This window comes from Protomyctophum parallelum (genome assembly GCF_964188405.1).
Source record: "Protomyctophum parallelum genome assembly, chromosome: 4".
Classification (NCBI taxonomy): Eukaryota; Metazoa; Chordata; class Actinopteri; order Myctophiformes; family Myctophidae; genus Protomyctophum; species Protomyctophum parallelum.
In genome coordinates, this window is record NC_139700.1 from 13,390,225 (window position 1) to 13,416,368 (window position 26,144).

Genomic DNA, 26,144 nt, shown 5'->3' on the forward strand with positions numbered 1-26,144 from the left:
AGATCAGAGAGAGGGACAGAGGAAGACGGAAAGAAGCATGAGACGACCACAAAGAGTGTCACTGTATTAAAGACAAAAGGTGAATGAGAGGCAGAGAGAAAACTCCCACCTGTGTGAAGTGAGGGGCGCTCTCATCACCTTTATATCATCATATGACGTAAATTCTCCATTCATTGTCAATGGGAATTTAATGTTTGTGTAAGACAAAAATCTACACTAATAGATGAATATAGGAGGGGCTAGTTCCACTCAATAACAGACAGAGGGGGAAATAAGATTCAGTGGGTAGAGCAAGGCACAGAGGTTCTATTCCCTGTGCAACGCAGACGATAGAGATAGACAGAATGGCATTTAGATCAGTGGCACTGGCATTCTGGGAAAAGGGAACAGGTGTATGGGAGGTCTTTTAAGTCTACAAATATTATTTTATCTATAGATACTGTGGATGAAAGGTTAGAGTGAAGAACAATGTACACGACACACACACACGTGAACACAAAGGAAGTTCTCTCTCTCATATGCACGCACACGCGTGCGCACGCGCACACACACAATGCCCACATACATACAGTTCAATTATTAGCCAGTGGCAGACTTGTCTTGAACACATCCAATACTTTTCCCAGCAGCAGTGTGAATGAGTCAGCCAATAGCTGACTCATCGCTCTACCATTGTCAGTGAACACGACTGTACACACACAAACACACACCATAACCCTCCCTTTATGAGCCCTATACCTGTCCTGAAGCACAGCTTCCTGTGCTAAATCCCTCAAGCTACCATCCGGGACTTCTTCATTTTAATTTTTTTCCTCAACCAGGCCGAAGGCATGTTGGAGAGAGTATGTTTTGCACTCCGTGTGTGTGTGTGTGTGTGTGTGTGTGTGTGTGTGTGTGTGTGTCCGTCCTTCCTTCCTTTATTCCGTCCGTCCGTTACCAGTTAATCTCCGGCACCGTTGGCCCCATCCATGCCAAACTTTGCACACACACTCCCTGGATGCCAGCGATGAAACCTCTGCCCCAAATATCGCCAATAGCGCCACCATCAGGCCGATTTAGGCAAAACACATTCATGTAGATTACATTTTATCCATACATCACACAATTCGGTAATCGGTATACACGAAAATAGAGTTTCGGCAGCTACGTAGCCCTCACATCTAAAGTTCGGGCTGCTAAGTAGTTCTATATTCAATGTTTTCTAACATGTTCAATAATAGCGGATGTACAAGCTTGCAGCGCAATCACAAAATGTCAACAGATTAGGTTTACAGATTATCATTACAATGACTGTCAAAAATAATGTTTAACTTCTCTGGCTGTTTCTGAGAGCCTTCCTCAGACAAATGAAAAACAAGAAGAGCTTTTGTTTGCTATATAGGAGCTTTCTTCTCTCACAAGCCTTTACTTGGCTGCAAGGGAACTGTTGGTTCTCTGGTTTAACCACAGACAAACAAAGAGCTTTTCATTGGAAGACAAAGAAACACCATGCAGCCAAGTGAGAGCACAAACTGGACCTACAGTTTAAATACTTCCAGGTGATTTGCCTATCTTATCAAGCTTATTAGCATAGGCATATAGGGCGTTGCAGTGTGTGTGTGTGTGTGTGTGTGTGTGTGTGTGTGTGTGTGTGTGTGTGTGTGTGTGTGTGTGTGTGTGTGTGTGTGTGTGTACAACAGTGACACTTGGTGGTCAACCAAACGCTATTTCCGTACCCAGCCAACCAGGGACACACATTGCTGTCTATAGGGGTGGCTAGCACCACTCAAAAATAGCATGCATGTACCATGAATGCTCCACTGATAAAATAAAAAAAGAATATATATATATATATATATATATATATATATATATATAATCAGGTTTAAGCTGAGAAAATGGCAGAGAAGATGTGGAGAATATATGTTTAACTCTTGGGTCCTTAATTTTACACTCTCAAGAGTTATTGTTAAAGTCTACACAATTAAAGAATGTACAATAATCGTTATTTTGATCAACGATTGGTACAAACAAATAGGACACATGATATGAAAAGGGTTGAAAACCACTAAGTTTCATAAACATGTGACTCTGCATGTATGTTTCATATAATTAAAAATGGTGGGAGATCTAAAAGTTAGAACACGAAAGTTGTTCGGCATGAGGAGACACATGTGTGTATCAAAGTTGTATTGCCGACGGTCAAATGATTCATGAGCTTTGCCTGTTCAAAGTTAGCATTATCAATTGAGCTAAAGCGCCACCCTTTGGCCAATGGTCGTGGGCTTCGTGTCACCACCGTTTGGCATGGCCCTCTACCATATTGAAAGTTTTGCAAAAAACGACTTCACAGTTAAGCCTTAACTGCTATGTTTAGCAGAAGGAGAAGAAGGAGGAGAAGAAGAATGAAACGGACAATAAGGGACCAAAGTCTCTCTCGGGCATGGTCCCTTAAAAAGCCATTTGGAAGAATGGGCATCAAGTCGTCTTTAATGCATCCACTCCAACATACAGGGTTATACTAAGCCTTATAAGTTTTAAGCCTTGCAAGTTCCTGCTTCTAACGTAATTGTAAGTGGCTTTGTGATAAGCTTCTTTGTCATGGTTTCATGATAGCATGATTGTGCTTACGCTGCCATTCACAGTGGCGGCGGCAGTGGCTCAGGGGTAGAGAAGTAGTAGTAGTAGCAGAGCGGTCGCTTGGGAATCGGAAGGTTCCCAGTTCGATCCCTGTGGGATCCCCCAGAGTTAGTGTCAGTGTCCTTGAGCAAGACTCTGAACCCCTAATTGCTCCCGATGTGCAGGTTGCTGTCTTGCATGATTTCCTCTGTCATTGGTGTGTGAATATGTGTGAATGGGTGAATGCAATGAACAATCTATGTAAAGGTGTATGAATGTGTGTGGATGGGTGAATGTAATGCACAATCTATGTAAAGGTGTATGAATGTGTGTGGATGGGTGAATGCAATGAACAATCTATGTAAAGGTGTATGAATGTAATGCACAATCTATGTAAAGGTGTATGAATGTGTGTGGATGGGTGAATGTAATGCACAATCTATGTAAAGGTGTATGAATGTGTGTGTGGATGGGTGAATGTAATGAACAATCTATGTAAAGGTGTATGAATGTAATGCACAATCTATGTAAAGGTGTATGAATGTGTGTGGATGGGTGAATGTAATGCACAATCTATGTAAAGGTGTATGAATGTGTGTGTGGATGGGTGAATGTAATGAACAATCTATGTAAAGGTGTATGAATGTAATGCACAATCTATGTAAAGGTGTATGAATGTGTGTGGATGGGTGAATGTAATGCACAATCTATGTAAAGGTGTATGAATGTGTGTGTGGATGGGTGAATGTAATGAACAATCTATGTAAAGGTGTATGAATGTAATGCACAATCTATGTAAAGGTGTATGAATGTGTGTGGATGGGTGAATGTAATGCACAATCTATGTAAAGGTGTATGAATGTGTGTGTGGATGGGTGAATGTAATGCACAATCTATGTAAAGGTGTATGAATGTGTGTGTGGATGGGTGAATGTAATGCATCTATGTAAAGTGTCTTGGATTAAAGCGCTATATAAATGCAACAATTCCCATTTATATTAAAAATATCCCTGCATAACTAATTACACATTTCTCCGAGGTACTGCAGACAATGCGTCTCACCGGTGCCAGAAGAGCCACAATGTTTGATGTATGAAGGCGAGTGTCGCAATACTTAACACTCGATATCGGAGCAATCAATTAATATATTTTTTTTTATCAAATGTATCAGTCAAGTAAATTAGATTTCAATCATAATGAGGGCAGAAACTAGAAAAAGTGCCCTTCGGGGGCATTTGCATTTGTGGATGTTTGGACAAAATGTGTAGGAGTAATATATGAAAAATCAAACAGATCTATGTTGAACACAAGACTATGGAGATACTGTATACCGATTTGCGTCATGTATGGATGGATAAAATCTGTACGAGTAATATAAGTTGGCCTCATGATGGCGCTATAACAGGTAGATGTGGAAAATGCAGGGCAAAGGTTTTTCCTTGGCCTCTAGGGAGTGTGCATACAAAGATGTACACAGATTGGTGCAGTTAGAGGTGAAAACATGAATTGGCCTGTTATAGCACCAACATGAGGCTGATTGGAATTTTTGTAAGTGGCATTTCTTCCTCGGCCTAGTAGTGGGAATGTGTGTGCATAATTTCAAAGAAAGCGCACACTGTGTTCATATGGGGATGGAATATGGAGATCACATGACTATAGAGATAATGTATACCAATTTGCGTGATGTATGGCTAAAATGTGTATGAGTAATATAAAGAAATGTGAAAACCGGCCTCATGGTGGCGCTATAACAGGCCGTTGAGGCAGAGGTTCGTCGTTGGGATCCAGGGAGTATGTATGCACAGTTTGGCATCGGTCAGGCTAAAGGTGCCGGAGATTAGCTGTAGACGGACGGACGGAGTGCAGAACATACTCTCTCCCCATGCCTTCGGCCTGGTGTAGACAATAAAATTACCTCGACTTTTCTCCCACTGCATTTGCTCTGAAAACAGAATGTTCTAAAGAGGTCATAAACAACTGTGTCCTGGATGTTCTGTGTGTTTGGGTCTCATTCCAGCCAAACACTAAACAAGATAATTTCCCCCAATTAAGACTAATTAACTAAATCAACTGGTGTAGCAATTGACCATATGCAGACCACATCCATCTTGCCACTTTGCCAGCAAGGTGCTAACTAGGTGCAACTTCCCATTGACAGCCCATTCATCCAAACAAATGTCCCATCTGATAATTAACACAATCCCTCCCGCCACAAGGGCAGGGATCGTGAGGCCAGTGAGTGACCAGGCCAAATGCGCGGAATACCAAAGTAGAAGAAGAAACCCTCTGCAACCAAGGTTTATTAAAATCAGGTTAGGAAGCGAAGACCGTACGGTGGACTCCATGTTGCTCCCTGGAAGGAAAGAAACATGCGCAATTGAGACCAGGAAGTTGTACATGCACAAATAGATATGGCACAAATGGCCAGGCAGATGGGGTGATTCTACTGAAAGGAGAGATGCTTGTACATATGTCACATCCGACTAGCATTACTGTCTGTGTGATGATCCATGCTGGGATTTACTTATCCACTTGCTGTTAAAACTTTAATATAAAATGTAAAATGCAATGACGTGACATGATATGTACAAGCATCCCTCCTTTCAGTGGTTTAATTTTTTATTTTTTATTTGCGTGCAAATATAATAGGTACAAGCATTCCTTTGTCCCTCTGTCAATCACACTCCTTAACAGAGTCCTTGCAGAGGGCAGACAGGGTATGGGAAGGAGGGTTTGAGGTGATGCTCTTCTTTTTGCACTAGGTATGTCAGCATGTGTGTTAATTAAATTTTGTCACTGTGTACCTCTACTGTTTGTATTGTATTGTAGCCTACTAGCCTAACACTAAAACATTCCAGGGGACTAAAATGTGACTAAGTTAAAACTATTCAAAAGACTATGAATAAAACTAAAATCAAAATTGGCTGTCAAAATCAACACTGCACATACATACACACACACACACACACGCTCCTATACCGCATGCAATTTGAACCAAAGGAGAGTCTAGAACAGGGGTGGGCAACTTTGACGATGGAGAGGGCCACTATATTTCCACACTCCCTCCAGAGGGCCACATTGCATATTACTGTTGTAGTAAAAATAGCCGATCTACAAGCTCAAACGACAGTTTTAGTGTTAGGCTAGTTTTAGTCGACTAAATATCATAAGATTTTAGTTGACTAAATCTACAGTTGATTTAGGCGACTAAAATGTTATTTTGATGGGCATTGATGCCATTGTAATGGTTTTACACTTGCTGAAAATAGCAGATCTACAAGCTCACAACGTAGATCTGCTATTTTCAGCAAGCAACCAAGTGTAAAATGACCTTTTAGTCTCGTTTTTATTTGTTGACGAAATTGACAATATATTTAGTCTTAGTTTTAGTCATCATAGCTTAGTTTTCCTGTACTTTCCATTTAGTTTGTCAGTGAAAAAAAAGGTAGTCGACAAACATTTTTCGTCATAGTATTAGTCGACAAAAAACAACACTACGTGCGTGCATGCTAGTTTCTTTGGCAATGGCAGTAAGAAAAGTCTTTCTCCAATAAAGTAGAAAACTTATAGCCAACTAAAAGTTCAAGAATATAAATAATTCTTACATGAATTGTATATCTTGCCTTATTCTGGTAATAATAACTGCAGGGACTGCCATGGACAGAGGCAAAAGCCTAATTTATATTCCCACTCAAGCCACTAAAAGCTACTAAAAGCTGGGGGGAAAAGCACACAGAAATAATTTGGAAGCAGCTGGAGTGCCCTCGAGACTAGATAAAATTAGTCAGTTTGAACAGGCGCGCATTTTGATGTCTAAAATGTATAATAGCGTCTGTAGAGCGGTGGTTCCCACAGTGGGGTCCGGGGACCCCCAGGGATCCTTGAGGGAGTTCCAGGGGCTCCCCGCCTGATAGTTAGAAACCAAATGGACCCTTATGAGTCTGCAACTGAAGGGCCTCCCACACCGTCTGCAACGGCGCGCGTCAAAACAGCCGCCTCCGTTATTTTCAATGAACCTATCGCACACCGGCGGCGTCCGACGCGCGCTGACGCCTCGCCTGGCGCTCCGATACGCCACCGTTCTATTTTCCAGGCGTCGCTGCGCGGCAACGCCTGTGCCGCGTCGCTGCGCACCCGGTGTGTGTTGGGCTTCAGCGTGTACAAATGGAACCCCTCACAGTTAAATCAACATTGATTTCACAATATAAATTGGGGTCCCAGAGATAAATGGGGGGTACCATTTTCATAGATACAGGTACATTTTCATCTAATTTGTTTCTACAATGTTCTACTTTCAACTACAGGCTTCATTACAGACAGAAACCCAAGGGGTGCACCTGTCTTTCTGATGTCAATATGTTTTATTTTAATTGTTGGACACATTTTGGCACACAGCATCGAGAGATGAGTTACCACAGCCGATTAAATTAAAAAGGAAACAATTATAGGCCTTTGCTCCCTTAAAGGACAACTTCACCACTTTTCAACGTATGTTCAATTATAATTAGTCCTCAGCCCCTCACTAATGTTCATGATAAAATACCACAATCATTTTTCCTACTCTGTGTCTCATAGGAAGGCTGATTGCAGTTCAGAAACCCACCAGTGACATCATCGTTATAGGCTTTTTCTTTTTAAACATGAAAATATATATATATATTTAGATTTGTATTATCGTGAGAACGTTGGCTTCCATTTTCGCATTGCAATTTTTCAGGAATACAAAGCCAGCAGTTTCTATAGAGCGTTGCAGTCCCGCCCCCGACGAGGGCCCAGGAAATAATTTCCCGTTAATTTTCCCCATAGACTTTTCAAAAAGTATTTATTTAAAGACGTTTACGCTGCGGACAGAACCAACTCTTGTTGTGACAAATCACGACAATAAACACAATGTTTTGGGCAGGTCAAATAATTAGCAAGAAGAAAATAGTACAACACCTTTTCTTTTTAGTCCAAAACACATTCCAACCATGTTGCTCTTTTTGTTTTTTGTTTCCTGTAACATCTGCTTTATCCGCCGCAGCCCCTGAACAGATAATGTTTAAACCCCCAGGAGATGTTATAAAATGTAGCCTTAAAAGTCCACCACTACACAAGGATATTGGATAAGTCGTGGGGGGGGGGGGGGTCTTCATTCCTCCTGTACAAATAAAATACCCTTCAGAAGGAACACGTTGTCCCTCTTTCTCTGGAGGAAATCTTACTCTAAAAAAGGTTGGTGGACATCAAAGCATGGGGTTGAGGTACCTGCCGGCAGCTGTCATGGTGAAAACTATGTACCAATCTATGCATGCATACAGACAAAAACATGGGAAAACTCTTTCGAGTACAAATGTTACTTTTGTCTGTCACTCTTGACTCGGACACACAAATATTACTCGCACGCACGCACGCACGCTGCTAAATCCACATTGTATTGCATTAGTGATAATAAGCAATATAACAACATAATTGACATTATGCATCAGCTAAGAGCTAATGCAATTCCCGGCATTTTCACTGTGTGTTTTTATTTAACCCTTATGTAACCCGTAAAAACACATTGAGACAGAGCCTCTTTTTCAAGTGGAAACTGGTTTTCTAGTGGCAACTGGCCAAGTAAAGAGGCAGAAATAAAATTACAACTTCAAAGCTACATCGTACTGTACATGTAAATTACAGAACAGCCAATAATACATCCATAATACCCCGTAGTTCCTATAAAATATAATACAAAAAATCTCCAAAGTGAATCTTTAAGTCAGAGAGAAAATACAACATCAATAATAAATATGGAGGCCAATGCCCAGGCTACTACACAAAGTACACATCTACACATGTGCAGTTGTTGATTGTACATTCTGAGATGATCAATTTTAGTCTGGACTGCAGGTCGTTCCATGACCAAGGGCCAAAGAAAGCGAGACATTTTTTGCCCCACCTTGGATTTAGCCTGGTTAATAAACCAGACTAATATCGCACGGACCACGGGATATTAGTCTGGGGAGGCTCAGCTTGGATTTCATTTCCAGGGGAGCGGGTTGAAACATTTTCTCTTTGACGCAATTGGTCAGAGCTACTGTCAGTCAAAGGTCTCAAGCATTGAAAGTCACTGTACCAAAGCCCGCCCATATTGCATACCGTGTCCCGATTGGCCGCCCCATTTCTCTGGTGTAGGAAATGGGCGTACAATTGAGCCTCTCCAGACCGTAATCCGCCGGCATTTTTGCCAACGGCTGATTCGGTCTGGTTTATTAACCAGGCTACCTTGGATTTGACTGCTGCTACTACACACCGTAGTGTGTGTGTGTGTGTGTGTGTGTGTGTGTGTGTGTACTGTGTCTACCACCGATGGAACGTGTGTGCATGTCTCTTAGCAAATATAGCTTCGCTCAAACAGTTTAAAAGTGTGTGTGTTCGCGACATGGCGATAGGACAGGACTGCGTGCGTGAGGAACACCACAACAACACATGGACCGCAATGTACACACCAAGTCGCTGACAGGATGCGCACACGTCATCCCAGCTTAGTAAAATGTTAAAAGAAAAAATATTTAAGACGACCGTTGAGCCGATTCTACTCTATGTAATGCAATATCTAATGCAATATCTTCCCTTCTTCTCTGGAGTCCTGCCTCAAAGCAGACCAGAGGTAGAAAACTGTCGTTCCCTGATGTCATCGCTAGAGACACAGGCATCAGTAAGCAGGAACTGGGGATGGCAATGAAGGACCGGGAAGTCTGGCGTGTTATTGTGAAATCCACGATCTCGACCACAGTCGAAAAATGATGATGTTGTTAGTTTGGCTGTTCTTAACCCCCGGACAGTTATGGACTACATTAGTATCAATAAAGCAATAAGAAACAACAAGCTGTCTTGGTCGAAACACCTGACCAATATGTCCACCCAGGGGGCGGTCAGAAGCTTCCAGCACTGAGGAGAATGGCCAGTAGTAGTAATAATAATAATAATGGATTTCATTTTAATACCACTTTTCCAAGTACTCAAAGCGCTTTACAATGGGTTCATTCATTCATACATTGGGAGGTGAAGCGGCGAACAGTCGACGCCAGCGTCCTCACTTCCCTCATTCACACACCAATGGTGGCAAGCTAGCACTGAACAACTCATTGGAGGCAATGTGGGGTTCAGTGTCTTGCCCAAGGACACTTCGACATGTGGACAGGAGGAGCCAGGATTCGAACCGCCGACCCACGGATCATTGGACGACCTGCTACAAGCAGGTCAACCTGCTACAAGCTACAGGTGTGCAGTGTCATGAAGTATGCCTCACTCACCTGGATGCTGGCTGCACCTGCCACCTACACATCTTGGTCTACTGGACAATATTCAGAGGAAGGCCCTCAAAATAATTGGAGTTGACCAGGACAGTACACAACTCTGCGCTGCCTGCCGGCTGCCAGGACATCCACCATACGGCGAAACATCCGCCATGCTCCAATACATGCATGTTGGACAGAACCTTTCTCCACACTGCTGTCAGGGTGTGGTGGAACAGCCTACCAGAGCATCTAGTTGACTAGTTGACTCTAGTTGACGTCACAGAGAGAATGGCCTTTCTTGCCTTTAAACGAGTTCATAGACATCTCACACTCTCACACTGACTGTTTTGTTGATTTGTGATGACAATTACAACAACTGGCCATAGTTAGGCTATACAACAACCTATGCAATTTACAAACTAGAGAACCCCTTGGCTTGGGGGGGGGGGGGGGGCTTCAACCAAAATCCAGTGCAGAATGGATTGTGGATGAAACGCCCCTTTAAACAATGCAGGCGACAGCTAGGGTCATCTTGTGGTCAAACACCCTCATACCGCTAATCAGTTGAGAATTAGCAACAACAGGGCCATATTTAGCAGCTCCACGACCCACCATAGAACTTTCATCTTTTCACTTAAGCGTCGAAGGTATAGGTATGGAAACTTCAACTTGTTGCACACCCTCTCACTCCTAAAGCCAACATTAATAGAAATGCTTACTTTATGAAGTAGCTCGCCCCATCGTCCGTAAAGCCTTCCTCCCATCCCGCAGGTAAGTCTAAAAATATGAACAGGCAAAGGCAAGTTGGTGTCATTAAAGTTTGTTTCCAGGCCTGCTCTCTCTGTAAACACAATATAAATAGCAGCAGGTGAAAAGTAAACATGCACAATGCATTTAGCAGATAAGCCTGTTTAAAAACAAATGGCACACGGTTCGTTCTTAGTCTAGTAGTAGTCCGTACAGTCCATCTATCTATGTATCTATCTAATACATAGGAGGTTAGATTCTAACCTGAGCGAATCATGTGTCCGGAGTTGACAGGCTCCTCCGTCCGGGGATGGAGCCAGGTGGTGCTGCGGGTTTCATCGCTGTGTGTGTGTGTGTGTGTGTGTGTGTGTGTGTGTGTGTGTGTGTGTGTGTGTGTGTGTGTGTGTGTGTGTGTGTGTGTGTGTGTGTGTGTGTGTGTGGGAGAGGGAGAGAGAGAGAGAGAGAGCGAGAGCGAGAGAGAGAGCGAGAGAGAGAGAGGAAAGAAAAACACCTGTTACACCCAGCCAGAGGAAACAAACGCCAGCCAGCACTCAGTATAACTGGCGCCGTTAAACCATTAAAAAGCCGTTAACCGTTTAGTACCGAGTACCGACTCACTTGATGAAGAACACCCTGCCGTCCCCGCAGACGCCGTAGGACCAGCGCTCAGGTAGCGTGTCCCCCGGCCGGCTGAGGCTGAGCGGCGCCGCCATGATCACAATCCTGTTTTCATTCCCTCTCTCTCCATGGAGTCTCCAGGGAGCTCAGTGGGCAAAGAGCTAACTGCTGCTTAAAGGGGACGGCCCAGAGATAGACCACAATACCAAGGAACCAACTGTCAACATTTTTTGCCCGCCGACAGTAGGAAGAACAGAACTATTTCTTGTCTTTTATCCATTGCACAAAATAAGTTTCCGAAAGGAAAAATAAAGTTATTTGAAGTTGAAGGCAGATAGATAGATAGATAGATAGATAGATAGATAGATAGATAGATAGATAGATAGATAGATAGATAGATAGATAGATAGATAGATAGATAGATAGATAGGCTACTGATTAATTGATGATGCATTCATCATGATGAATCCATGTGAATCCATGTATGAGTTAACAATTAAACCATATATGAGTTAACAATTAATTAAGCGTTATTTACATGCATGAATTTGCCCGTTATGAGAAGGTGTTAACCTAACATCGAATCACGGAAAGAAAAGGCTGATGAGACACAATAGACTCAATGTGCAGAGTGCTGATTTAGCCCAATCTATGGGTGGTTCATGTGAAGATCGACTGCCCTAATGTGTCATCAGTGTCACAATGATTGGAAAAGCTTGCTGCAAGTTTAAGTAGCCTTGCATGAGTAGCCTGGCAGGAAGAGTGATACTGGTCATTTCATGTATTCTCCTAAAGGCTGGGGCGGCACCTGTCAATGGGGAGTGTTGGGCGGGAGGGGTAGGATGAAGGCTCTACTGTATGTCCTCCCGGTGAGGGTTCCTCACTGGCAGGTGTGTCAGTCAGATACATCAGCGGTGACAACACAGACATGTGTGTGGGGAGAAAGGGAGGGGGTAGGCCTACAAAATAATTGGCTACTCTATATAAAAAATAAATAAAACATTACGCTGTGCTATTCCTAGCCCCATGCAGGAATAAAACATTATTTGATGCAACCACTTCAAGGAACAGCAATGTCTGTCCCTATATGTATACGTCTGTCTGTTTAGGCCCTAAACATATGAATATTTCCAAAATTATTAACACTTTTGCACCCTAAACTTTAGGGTGCAAAAGTGTTAATAATTTTGGAAATATTCAAATTTGCCCGTTACGCACAAGATTGGTATCTCATGATGTATGTCATGAGAAAAACAATATGTGATCGGGATCGGTCCCAAAAAACAGAGAATCCCTATTTATTGTGTTTCCATCGTAAACTGTAAACTAAATCGTGCCACCAACCCATTTGATGCTTGGAGAGAACCAGGTGTTGGGTTGGGTGTATGGCGCTGTTGTTGGCATGCAGGTTTCCTAACCTGAACGTTGAAGTAACTAAAGCCTACAACAGTACAGTTCACATGCAACTTCAGTCCTTGTGACCAAAAATACTGTTGTTTTATATTTTAGACCAGGGACACCAGTGAGTGGAATTCAGTGATAGAATGCATACCGTTGTCTGGAGTTGAGATCCACACTGCCTGCCTTAGTTATAACACATATACACGCTGGTTGTGAGTCACTTCAGGAAGTATGAGCTCACTGGTGATGTGTAACGCACGCACGCACGCATGCACAGTTGCACACACACACACACACACACACACACACACACACACACAGAGTCAAACTGACTCCTTATCGTGCAGGCTTGTTGCAGCTTGCTTATGACAACAAGACAGCACGTTTTCCATCCAACCCCCCTCTCACAAGGCCTATATTATTTGAGTTCCTTCAACTTCCTTGACTAAAGTGGCTTGTTTTTCACCTTGCACAGATCCAGGAATTTCCCCTGTCCAAAGGCAGATGAGGACATTGAAGAAAATACGACAAAAAGAGTCACATGGACATTGAAGTGAAGGTATCATATGAAGCTTGGCATCCATATATGTATTTTGGGGTGAACATTTGGTGAAAATAGCAGATTTAAGCTCACAACGTACCACAACATTGTGACACATTCGTTGTGAGCTTTTATATCGGCAAAGCGTTTTGGTGTAGAGGAGAAAAAAAGGAGGGGGACCAAGTACAGACCCCTGGGGCTCTCTGATCAAAGAAGAATAGGGTATAAATCTAAGACAAAATTTGTATAATATGAATATACAAAACACAAATAAATATACTTTATTTACTATATAAAAGAATATTACACCAGCTGGAATGAAAAATATGTTTTTCATTGTTTTAGAGAATATCCGTGTCATAATGGCGACATAATTAACAATACATATCAAAAGTCCAATCTTAACTAGTGTCAAACAAAAACACAAAAAAACATGATTGATTACCGCCGGTATACAGACTAATTTCAATCAATAACATCACTGGCAGCTGTCAATCCCATCCCTGTTCCACACCGAGGTGATGCTAGACACTATAGTGAGCAGTGTTGGCGGCCCGGCAGTGTGTTATAGTGCACTGACTAGACCGTAGACCTTACCCGTTCTGAATATATGAACACCAAAGTATGTACAGTGTGGGTAATACTGATTGGAAGGGAATTGTCCTGCATGTCTCGCAATCGCAAATCGGATTTATCCCCCAAAAAGCATGTTTTTGCTATAAATGTTTTAGAATTCCGCAGTTGCGGCGCCCCCTATGGATGAAAATGGAATTGCTTTGGGCTCTCCGTTGATTTAACCACCCTCGACATGTGAATGAAATTTGGAGTGGATTCGACATTCCGTTGGTGATTTGTGTCATCGTTGATTAAACCACCCTCGACATGTGAATGAAATTTGGGGTGGATTCGACATTCCGTTGGTGATTTCTTGTAAAACAGGCCCCTCCCACTAACTTTGGACGCTGATTACAGCTGAACGATGCTATTGTACTACTGTACTACTACTGTAGGCCCTACAGTACGAGGAACAACAGTTTGCAAACAGTCTTGCATTGCCAGACTGTTGCCTCTCGCAATTTTCAAATGCTTCCATCATACAGTCTGGAGCAATGGAAGCTCTGATCATGAGTAAAATATAAATGCTTCCATCATACAGTCTGGAGCAATGGAAGCTCTGATCATGAGTAAAATATAAATGCTTCCGTCATACAGTCTGGAGCAACGGATACTCTGATCATGAGCAAAGTATAAATGCTTCCGTCATACAGTCTGGAGCAACGGATACTCTGATCATGAGCAAAGTATAAATGCTTCCGTCATACAGTCTGGAGCAACGGATACTCTGATCATGAGCAAAGTATAAATGCTTCCGTCATACAGTCTGGAGCAACGGAAACTCTGATCATGAGAAAAGTATAATGCTTCCGTGTGTGTGTGTGTGTGTGTGTGTGTGTGTGTGTGTGTGTGTGCGTGCGTGCGTGCGTGCGTGCGTGCGTGCGTGCGTGCGTGCGTGCGTGCGTGCGTGCGTGTGATTTCCTCCCTTTCTTTTCCATTAGGTTTTCTCTTTTTCTCACTCACAAACACACACTTCCTCAAAACATTACACTATTCTCTCTCATTTACACATACTGCACACACACACACACACACACACACACACACACACACACAATCACTGTATATGGATGTGCACGCTAGTGTGTGTGTGTTCCCTGACACAGCAGACTCAGGGAGAGGTCAGAGGAAGGTCATAAAAGAACGTCAGCAGATATAAACACAGAACTGCTAAAAAGACAGAACCAGAGAGGTGTGTTTTCTCTTATCTAGACGGTGCATGTGTGTGTGTGTGTGTGTGTGTGTGTGTGTGTGTGTGTGTGTGTGTGTGTGTGTGTGCGTGCGTGCGTATGTGCGTGCGTATGTGTGTGCGTATGTGTGTGCGTGCGTGTGTGTACAGTATGTGTCAGTGTTTGTTGACCATTGATTGAATACTTTATTAACAGTTTGCAGAAAAAAAGCACACACACACACACAAACATGCCAGTTTACATTTTCCACAACTCTAGACCATTTTCATGTCAAGGACCCCCAAATGATTATGTATTTGGCCCTCCCTTCTGAAAACATTGTATGCCAGGGCTCCCATACAAGATTTGCGTTGTTAACCGCATCGCATTTGAGCTTGTAGTTTGGCTATTTTCGATTTGGCGATGTGGGTTAAAGTGGTTCTTTTAGGTTTTATGACCTCAATTACACCCAAAAAACCTGAACTTTGAACATTCAGTGGATTTTCTGTGGTCTGAAGTTTTCTTTGGGGTTTGGAGCTACTTTTGAGCTACAATGAAAACAGGCAACACAGTGAAACAGTGACATCTGCTGGCAAATCCCATTGACATATATGGGATTTGCAGTAAGTGATGTATGGAGCCGAATCCAAGCCAATATTATCTGTGTGTTCGTAAAAGAAAATGCGTAAAAAAGAAATCTGTAAAAGAAAAATGCGTAAAAAAACAATCTGTAAAAGAAAAATGCGTAAAAAAACAATCTGTAAAAGAAAAATGCGTAAAAAAACAATCCGTAAAAAGAAAATGCGTAAAAAAACAATCTGTAAAATAAAAATGCGTAAAAAAACAATCTGTAAAAGAAAAATGTGTAATAAAACAATCTGTAAAAAGAAAATGCGTAATATATACGGATAGTGTTTTTTTGTGTTTGGACTTACGAACAGAAAAAATGCCAACCTCAGTTACAGATGTTTTTTTTGGTTCCTCAGTGAAATCACTGCCAAAAATCACATGACGGCTGAGAACCAATCACGTGAGGCCTTTTCCTCTACCCAATCAAAAAGCTCCATAAGTCTGCCTGGCAACTGAGGTTGCCATGTTTGTCTGGGGCTACGTTATAAGTATAAGTTTATGAGTTACAAGTTTAGCTATATATCCATATCTTGTCTTAAAACAAGTAAGACGCGCAAACGCGGGAAGCGAACGCAGCTCGTGTGTGTGTGGTTGTGTGTGTGTGTGTGTGTGTGTGTGTGTGTTTGTGTGTGCTACAGCTGCGCCCTGTGTGTGTGTGTGTGTGTGTGCTACAGCTGCGCCCTCTGGTGGCGGGCGGGTGGTGTCACAGCGGGACAGACACACAGACATGAGCAGCAGGGTCTCATAGTAAGTGGCTCACTGCGTTCGCAACAACCACTCAATGGCCAATTGACTAATTCATTATTTTAGTAGCCTATATTAAATAGGGGGGTCTCAAGGTTCGGGGACCCCCAGGGACCCCCCGGGACCCCCCCGGGGACCCCCAAATGGTAACTCTGTCATTTCTCAACCGTTTTGGACGGGGGTGGGCTCGTTGGCATCGTGTCGCCCCCCTGGGGGCGTCTTTGGGGTCTCAAGGTTCGGGGACCCCCAGGGACCCCTCGGGACCCCCCAGGGACCCTAAAATGGTAACTCTGTCATTTCTCAACCGTTTTGGACGGGGGTGGGCTCGTTGGAATCGTGTCGCCCCCTCTGGGGGCGTTCTCAGGGTTTGAGGTTTGGGGACCCCCCGGGACCCCCAAATGGTAACTCTTTCATTTCTCAACTGTTTTGGACGGGGGTGGGCTCGTTGGAATCGTGTCGCCTCCCTGGGGGCGTTCTCAGGGTTTTGGAGGTTCAGGGACCCCCCGTGGTAACAAGAAGACTCGCCCCGTTTCTGTTTTCCTCCCAGAAATTTCCCCAATGTGAGGGGTGGGAGAGGCTGGACAGCAGACGGCTGGACTTTGAATTTCTCTAACTATAAACTTTCATGACAGCAGACAGCCTAAGTACAAATATAATTTATGAAAATCTACTACATTGAAGTCTGTTCACAGAAGTTGTTGTAGGATATGTGGGGATTATCTGACGAGGTACCATTTGAGTGTGCAAAACCTTACATAATACTAAATTCTTTATAGGGTCAATATAAGTAAAATAATATAGCCTTTCTACAGGAGTATCTTTTTATATTTTTCCAAAAAGAATACAAACAGCCAATAGCATATTACAAAGTTATCCCCCTCACTGGGGAAAATTCCGGGAGGAAAAATGGGCAAGCACCGGGTCGAGTCTTCCGGTATTCCCCCCCGTGACCCCCCAGGGACCCCAAAATGCTAACTCTGTCATTTCTCAACCGTTTTGGACGGGGGTGGGCTTGTTGGAATCGTGTTGCCTCTCTGGGCGCATTATCAGGGTTTTGGAGGTTCGGGGACAACAGATTGTTGTTTTACGCATTTTCTTTTTACGGATTGTTTTTTTACGCATTTTTCTTTTACAGATTTCTTTTTTACGCATTTTCTTTTACGAACACACAGATAATATTGGCATGGATTCGGCTCCATAGTGGATCCACTCATAATTTCGATGCCACATGGGTCCGACACGTGGCATTGCGTGCGGTTAGGGTTGGGGACAAATTGGACAATGTTTGTCATGGAGCGAGTGAGCAAGCTTGCGTCAGTGGCACATCAACATAAATCTGAGTGCATTTCCTCTATCACAGTTTTAGTTATTTCTGGGTCTTGGCTCTCTTGAGTGGATGTTGTTATGTCCAAATAAATGACTCACCTAATGCATCCATTAGCTCGTATGTCTATGTGACATCTTCCTCCAAAAACAGCTAATGGATGGGTGCTCAAAACACCTTAGTGGTCAGGAGGTATAGCTACACGCACATCCCAGTAAATTCAACGGGAGCTTGAACAAAATAAATAAACTGAAAAAGGAGAAAGTCTGCACACCGTTTTAAAAGCTCACAAAAAAACTTTAATTACCAGAGCAGAAGAAAACATAATTTCGGCCTCCTTCTCCTTGCTCAAAAAACCTTTCATTCATACCATTAAGGCAGTAAATGATCCTGTTATATATACTATTCCTTACCCATTGTATGGACAATTTCCCCCCATAAATATAGGGGGGGCGACACGATTCCAACGAGCCCACCCCCGTCCAAAACGGTTGAGAAATGACAGAGTTACCATTTTGGGGTCCCTGGGGGGTCCCGTGGGGTCCCTGAACCTTGAGACCCCAAAGACGCCCACAGGGGGGTGACAAGATTCCAACGAGCCCACCCCCGTCCAAAACAGTTGAGAAATGACAGAGTTACCATTTGGGGGTCCCTGGGGGGTCCCCAGGGGTCCCCAAACCTTGAGACCCCCAAAGACGCCCCCAGGGGGGCGACACAATCACAACGAGCCCACCCCCGTCAAAAACGGTTGAGAAATGACAGAGTTACCATTTGGGGGTCCCCGGGGGGGTCCCGGGGGGTCCCTGGGGGTCCCTGGGGGTCCCTGAACCTTGAGACCCCCAAAGACGCCCCCAGGGGGGCGACAAGATTCCAACGAGCCCACCCCCGTCCAAAACATTTGAGAAATGACAGAGTTACCATTTGGGGGTCCCTGGGGGGTCCCCAGGGGTCCCCGAACCTTGAGACCCCCAAAGACGCCCCCAGGGGGGCGACACAATCACAACGAGCCCACCCCGTCAAAAACGGTTGAGAAATGACAGAGTTACCATTTGGGGGTCCCCGGGGGGGTCCCGGGGGGTCCCTGGGGGTCCCCGAACCTTGAGACCCCCCTATTTAATATAGGCTACTAAAATAATGAATTAGTCAATTGGCCATTGAGTGGTTGTTTTAAGACAAGATATGGATATATAGCTAAACTTGTAACTCATAAACTTATACTTATACTTATAACGTAGCCCCAGACAAACATGGCAACCTCAGTTGCCAGGCAGACTTATGGAGCTTTTTGATTGGGTAGAGGAAAAGGCCTCACGTGATTGGTTCTCAGCCGTCATGTGATTTTTGGCAGTGATTTCACTGGGGAACCAAAAAAACCATCTGTAACTGAGGTTGGCATTTTTTCCGTTCGTAAGTCCAAACACAAAAAAACACTATCCGTATATATTACGTATTTTCTTTTTACAGATTGTTTTATTACACATTTTTCTTTTACACATTGTTTTTTTACGCATTTTTCTTTTACACATTGTTTTTTTACGCATTTTTATTTTACAGATTGTTTTTTTACGCATTTTCTTTTTACGGATTGTTTTTTTACGCATTTTTCTTTTACAGATTGTTTTTTTTACGCATTTTTCTTTTACAGATTGTTTTTTTACGCATTTTCTTTTTACGGATAGTTTTTTTACGCAGATAATATTGGCATGGATTCGGCTCCATAGTGATGTCACTTACTGCCGGCAAATCAGAGCACCTGTTTGAGCCAGAAAACCCCAGATCACAGAAAATCTACTGAATGTTAAAAGTTCATGTTTTTTGGGTGCAATTGAGATTAGAAAACCTAAAAAAAATAAGAACAATTCCAAAACCTTTTTTTTAATGTCACAATCCCTTTAACAAAGTATGGCCAACTGGTTGACTTACTCACAGCATATGGTGGGGGTTGTATAATTAGGTCTATACTTCCATGTAGAATTATGGATGGGTTCCAAATATTCCTCATCACCTCCTACGAGAGATCTCTTACTCACTCATCTGTCTGTCATTCAAGTTTTTTACATGCGTGCGTACACACACACACACACACACACACACACACACACACACACACACACACACACACACACACACACACACACAGTTTCCTATTAAGCATATAGGACCTGCAGGTATGAGACAGAATTGCTCACTGTATCCAGGTGCCATACAGTATAAACGGTAATTTGACCAAATTCTCCAATCTGAGAGTTTTTAGCAGGAGGCGCCCTTCTCAATTCCTGCCAGCTCACAACATGCTATTTTTAGACTGAATGGTGTACTGCTGTGTGGCGACACAACGAGAGTATAGTCATATCACACTTTGTAATGCAACACCCACTGACTCTCAATTTGTATTCACTGGATTAATGTCTGTCTGTCTGTCTGTCTGTCTGTCTATATATCTACCGGTAGCTTCCCCTCTCTCTCTCTCTCTCTCTCTCTCTCTGAGAGAGACTGAAAGACTAAGAGAAAAAAGGGTTAAAAGATTGAATGGAATTTTATATCAAATCCAGAGAGTATGCCGGAGGCGAGTGGAATTTAAATATAGAATTCTCTCCCCATGTATCCGTCATGTGAAAGTGGAGTGTAGGTACACCTGGACAAATGGCAGAGGTCGCCAGGGAAACTGAAGGTCCCACAGCGTCGGTTCCCAGCCCCGGTCCAAGTGTCCCTGAGTACCATTTTGTGAGTTATAGGCTTACAATTACACACAAAATATGCATGTATCCTGGTCCTACACACTGCCTCCCTCTAGCCAGCCGGGTCACCTGATGGAGGGGAATAACGTGTTCCTTCCACACGCTGTATACGTCCAACCGGGGGAAACTCTCCCCTGTCAGGTGAAAAGAAGCGGCTTTGCATTGTTTTATACGTGTTGCCGGTGCTCACTAACATGTCCGTACACGGACAAATGTGTCTGTGGCAAAGACTTGGTGTTGTCCGTGGCAATTATTGATTTTCTGTTTTACTCACCATTATAATGTTCAATTTTTTATCATAACACCCACTTACTGAATGTCAAGTCTCCAGGTTTCTCTTATGTATGACAATTATTTACTATGACACTATGGCACATTAGGAGTCCACTAATACTAGTGGTTCTCAATTTAGACACCCTTAACACACCCTCTGAGAGAGTGTTCCATTTGAACACTCTCAGAGTTACAGCCCTATATTGTGGTCATTCAGGGCTATCTATTTATGTGTTTCTGGTAATATTATTGTCCTCTCATTTTGTATGTCCGTGGCAAAAATGACAAAAATGTCCACCACAAGCCAACATGGCGATGACCCCTGCTTGTTGAATGCAAGTGTCAACCATGCACTGAAAGTAGCAGATCTACAAGCGGTGAGCACAAGTAGTGAGCATGTATAGACTGAATACTTTCAGCTTTAGTGTTATAAGGTTAAAAATGGCAATGAATGCAATAGTCAGCCATTGCTTAATTGGCATAGCATATACTGTACCTAAAGGTGAAAATAACAGCTCTACAAGTTGACAAGTCATACATGTGAATCATTGAAATCTTTTAGGCTGGCTATTTCCTCTACTTTTCTAAATGTTTTTGAACCTTTTCACCTCATGCCAAAATGATTGGGACATGAGGTTGACGCCAGTTCAAAGCCATGCTGCATCCAGTCAGTGTCAGAGAAAAACCCAGTGTGAGGTGGAGAAGAGTGCTATGAAGAGAAGAATGAGGGAGGGAGGAAGATAAGATAAAAAGTTGGTAGAGAGAGAACTAAACACTTTCAACCTGGTCCCTATTTTGGGCATGTCATTATAGTCAAAACTTTGCAAAAATAGTAGACTAGTCTACAAGCTCACAAAATGTCATGTGATTTCATAGATCAACTATTGTTGCTATTTGCCTTATGAAGGGTGACGTGACAGCGACAGATTTGTACACACAGCCATTGGATTTGTTTTTAACAGGCTTCAGACGTGCCTCCGCATGAGACTCAGATCTGAACCCATTTGATTTGGCGTTAGGAACCCATTGCGTCTTTGCGACCGCATGCCCTTACTGACGTCCACACCAGGCACGGTTCGAACCAACAACCTTGCGCTTGAAAGGCATATTATGCTCTAACCACTATAGGGAACACACTGCCAACTCTTTGGACTCTTTTATCACTTGGAAGTAAGTCGGCACACAGTCGTAGCTCCCAATATTAAAGCTCTTTGAACTTGTATCACTTCTTCCCTTCTGTAGTTATACTTTCATCGGGTACATTATTTGAATAGTAGCTAGCTACACACAATTTTTACCTCCTTACATGATTTCCTGTTTTTTATATAGAAGTGTATATTTGTACGTCTCTAAATGTTCTGATGAATTGAAAAGGGTGGACCCTGACCGAGTGTAAATGCTTTATCAGTGTGTCGTCCACAGTTACAGTCTGTATTGAGTTGTGCTTTCTGCAAACTGTTCATTGAGGTGAATTTTTCAAAACAGAATACAAACAGTGAAATGTGTACACTTCAAGCTTCCACTACAGTGTGGATGAAAAATGAAAACAAGACATTACACATCAGGATAAAAGTAGGAATAAAAATAAGCAATAAGAAATCCTAGATATTTTCCATTATCTAAAAATAGTCATTAGCCAAGCCCATATACTTACGTTAGTGTTGCAAAAAGTACTCAAGTGTTTTACTAAAGTAAAAGTATAGCCTATCAATACTGCAATATAGAAATAGCCTACCTCGTTACAAGTAAAAGTCTGGAATTCAAAATTGACTTGAGTAAAAGTACAAAAGTATTGGTACCAAAACCTTTTTGAAATATTTTGACATTGCGATGCATTCTGAGCTTGTATCAGCTATTTTCAAATTGCCAAAATATATATAGGGCTGAAGATGTTTTCTAATCAAAAATGTCATAAGTAAATACTACCTAAATTTTTCAAATAATTGTAGTGGAGAAAAAGTAAAATATTTGTTTCTGAAATGCAGTGGCAGTGGTGTAAGTCTTACACCACTGCCAAAGAACCGCCACCAGCAGTCAACTGGACCATTTACTATGAAACTCTACTGCCCTCTACTGATATTAATTAAAATTAAACATATACCTTATATTTGTTTTATAGATCGGTCTATGAGGCTGTTATAAGCCTGATTATAGTTTGCCTCTGTGTGGCACTGAAAGTATAACCAATATAAAAGATCACAATACAATGCTGCATCAATTCTCCATGAGAAGCTTGAATATGGAGATCGTCTGATTGATTAAAGTATCTATTAACAGTTGAGAATTACTAAATTTTTAACCCACGATTTTTGTAACCCAGTTTTCTTTTCACCCAGTGCCAATTATCTAATGTAATCCTGGGTGCTACACTTCCTCTGCCAACCTGGGGGGCAGCGGACTGACCTCATGCCTCCTTCTATGCATGAGGAGTCCAAGCTGCTTCTTTTCACCTGACAGAGAGGAATTTCCCCGGCCGGACGTAGCGCATGGAAGGGACACGTTATTCCGACCAGTTCCTTTCCCCTCCATCAGGCGCCCCGGCTGGCCAGGGGGAGGTAGTTTTAGAGACCAGGATTACGGCATGTTTTTGTGAGGGTATCTACCCTAGGGGACACGGGGAGAACATGCAAACTCCACACAGAAAGGCCCTTTCGCCAACCCCCATCTCGGGTATGGGCACTGATGACGCGGAGGAGGGAACACGCCGCCAGTGCCCACAGCGTCCCCAGCGGGAATCGAACCCAGGACCTTCTAGCTGTGAGGCGACAGCACTACCAACTGTGCCACCGTGCCCCCAACAGTTGAGAATTACAGTACATTTCAAGCACAACTCAATACAAAACTGTTAACTGTGGACAGGACGACACCATAAAGTTTACAATAGGGTCCACCATTTTCAATTCATCAGAACATTTTAGAGACGTACAAAATATACACTTTTATATAGCCAAAAACAGGAAATCAAAGGAGGTAAAAAGGGGACAAAACATAAACAGTGAGAGGGAAAAAAGGGGTGGGTGGGGGATTCAGATTTTACGGGGGGCAGATCGAATTACAGCTGTCCGTATAGAGGGTATGCGCATGCATAAAGTGAATGGCAGATCGAGTGGCAAATCGAGTGGCAAAGTGAGTGACAAAGTGAATTTAACGTTGTTTAAAGTCATTTAATGCAATCAAATATGACTTTTCTGTTTGGATGTATGGGCTGTCAAGGCCAGAAAGTAGTTATTTTTGCCACTCAGTAGGCATTCCCGCATAACTTCCGGGTATGATGATGATGTCACACGCATACCCGCCCCGGTGCCCTTTGAGAGCAGTTTTGAGGAGTCAAGGGATTCGACATTTTGGTGGCATAGGAGCTAAATGAATTTAGTCCCTTGTTTAGTTGTTTGTGCCGAATCTGGGTTGCACATGGGTTGTTGAACTCCCGAGTCCCTCTGGTGTTGTGGGTGTGGAGTCTGTGGACTTTAGAGTTTACTAGTTTAGACACGTATAGTATCGGTATCTTGGTAGGAATCTTGTGGACCAAACCCATTGCAAGATGTTGTGATAACACATGATGTGGATAATCTAGCCTCACGTAGTTACCGCTGTTTCAGAGCCTCGTTCAGCATCTTAGTTGATGCTGATACAAACGATTTTTTAAATCTGATGTACTTCCACTTTGGTTCTTTGTATCTTCTCCCAGAGGGCAGAAGTACAAACTCGCCATTTAAAACATGGGTAACATCACTGACAATTTTTTGAGCCTGTTTTGATGTAGCCTGCTCATAAATAGACTGAAGAGAGGGGAGTTGTCTTACCCCTATGATCTTCCCTGCAGTCTGCACCAATCTGAACAATTTGGACCTCAGTTGCACTGAGAGATTACCGAACCAAACTGTGATGCCAAACCTGACCAGGCTTTCCAAGACTGCTCGATAGAACACTAACATAAATCTTTGGTCAACACCAAGAACCCTGAGACGTCGGAGGAAGTGCAGTCTTTGCTGTAGTTTACTACAGAGACTGTCAACATGTGTATTCCAAGTTAGTGAGTTGTCAATACAGATCCCCAAGTGACGAGACCTGTGAGATGGTCGAGTCATGGATGACCACAGGCCTGTGGTCACCAATACTCTTGGGGTCAAACACCATCTCCTGTGTCTTCTTAACATTAAGAATAAGGTGGCACGGTGGCACAGTTGGTAGTGCTGTCGCCTCACAGCTAGAAGGTCCCGGGTTCGATTCCCGCTCGGGACGCTGTGGGTACTGGTGGCGTGTTTCCTCCTCCGTGTCATCAGTGCCTTTATCCGACGGCGGGGTTGGCGAAAGGGCCTTTCTGTGTGGAGTTTGCATGTTCTCCCCGTGTCCCCTAGGGTAGGTACCCTCACAAAAAAACATGCAGTGATCCTGGTCACTAAACTGCCTCCCCCTGGCCAGCCGGGGTGCCTGATGGAGGGGAAAGGAACTGGTTGGAATAACGTGTTCCTTCCATGCGCTACGTCCAACCAGGGAAACTCCCCCCTGTCAGGTGAAAAGGAGCAACTTGGACACTCAGGCATAAAGGAAGCATGAGTTCAAGTCCGTTGCTCTCCCCTTGTCCCCCTTATATGGGGACTAGGTTGGTGGAGGGTGTGTAGAGCCCAGGATCACATTAGATGATTGACACAGGGGTGAAAAATGGGTTACAAAATCGTGGGATAAAAAATATATTAAAAAAAAAAAAGAATAAGGTGGTTGTCGTCACACCACTTTACAAAGTTCTGTACCTCTGAGAAGTAGTCAGATAAATCCCTATCCTTATCCAGAAGGGCTAAGATGGCAGTATCATCCGAAAATTTTATGATGTAATTGTTCGGGTTGCCACTTCTACACTCATTAGTGTACAGGGTAAAAAGGACAGGTGAGCTAACGCAGCCCTGGGGTGCTCCAGTACTCATGGTTCTGCGCTCTGACATAGTGCCATTCACACTGACCCTTTGTGTGCGTTTAGTTAGGAATGAATGGTAGCCTACCATCTAATAATAAGCGGATGGACATGTAGGTCCCTCAACCACTTTATTAATAGATGTGGATGTATTGTGTTAAATGCTGAGCTGAAATCTACAAGAAGTGTACAAGAAGATCTACAAGAAGTGTACAAGAAGTGTACAAGAAGAAGGTGTCAGTCTATTGTTAGTTTTTCAGAAGATTTAGAACTAAGGCATTTTTTGAATCTGCCTCTGGCTCTGGGTAATTTAGTGCAACTCTAGGCCGCAATTTCAAGTTGTTTAGAAGGAGCAACATGAATGATATACTAGGGCAGTGATTCTCAACCTTTTCGGGCCACGTCCCCCCAAAATAATCATATTTAACCCTAGAACACTAAACATGGGTTTAGTGTTGCGATTTTCACCCGGACGATTATATTCTTGCAATTTTCATAATGTTGCTGATGTCTGAGGTGGGTGGGTCTTTCAGTACCTTCATGATTCTCAGTGACATCATAGAATGTGGGTTTGT

At 43.1% G+C, this 26,144-nt stretch overlaps 3 protein-coding genes across 8 annotated transcripts in view; all 3 read right to left on the reverse strand.

The window, feature by feature from the left end:
* plekha7a (pleckstrin homology domain containing, family A member 7a) overlaps window positions 1–11,339 on the reverse strand; it is a 169,567-nt gene extending 158,228 nt beyond the window's left edge. For all 6 annotated transcript variants that reach the window (XM_083762467.1, XM_083762469.1, XM_083762464.1 and 3 more), the window contains exons 1-3: window positions 11,226–11,339; window positions 10,872–10,948; window positions 10,580–10,637 (exon numbers count right to left, since the gene is read on the reverse strand). In XM_083762467.1, the coding sequence (XP_083618593.1) occupies window positions 10,580–10,637; window positions 10,872–10,948; window positions 11,226–11,320 (230 nt within the window). In that variant the 5' untranslated portion in view covers window positions 11,321–11,339. The remainder of the gene's footprint in view (window positions 1–10,579; window positions 10,638–10,871; window positions 10,949–11,225) is intronic.
* anapc13 (anaphase promoting complex subunit 13) overlaps window positions 1–26,144 on the reverse strand; it is a 250,307-nt gene that overhangs the window by 188,141 nt on the left and 36,022 nt on the right. The window lies entirely within an intron of this gene.
* The window catches only part of LOC310856928 (small ribosomal subunit protein uS15), a 152,560-nt gene that overhangs the window by 101,023 nt on the left and 25,393 nt on the right, over window positions 1–26,144 (reverse strand). The window lies entirely within an intron of this gene.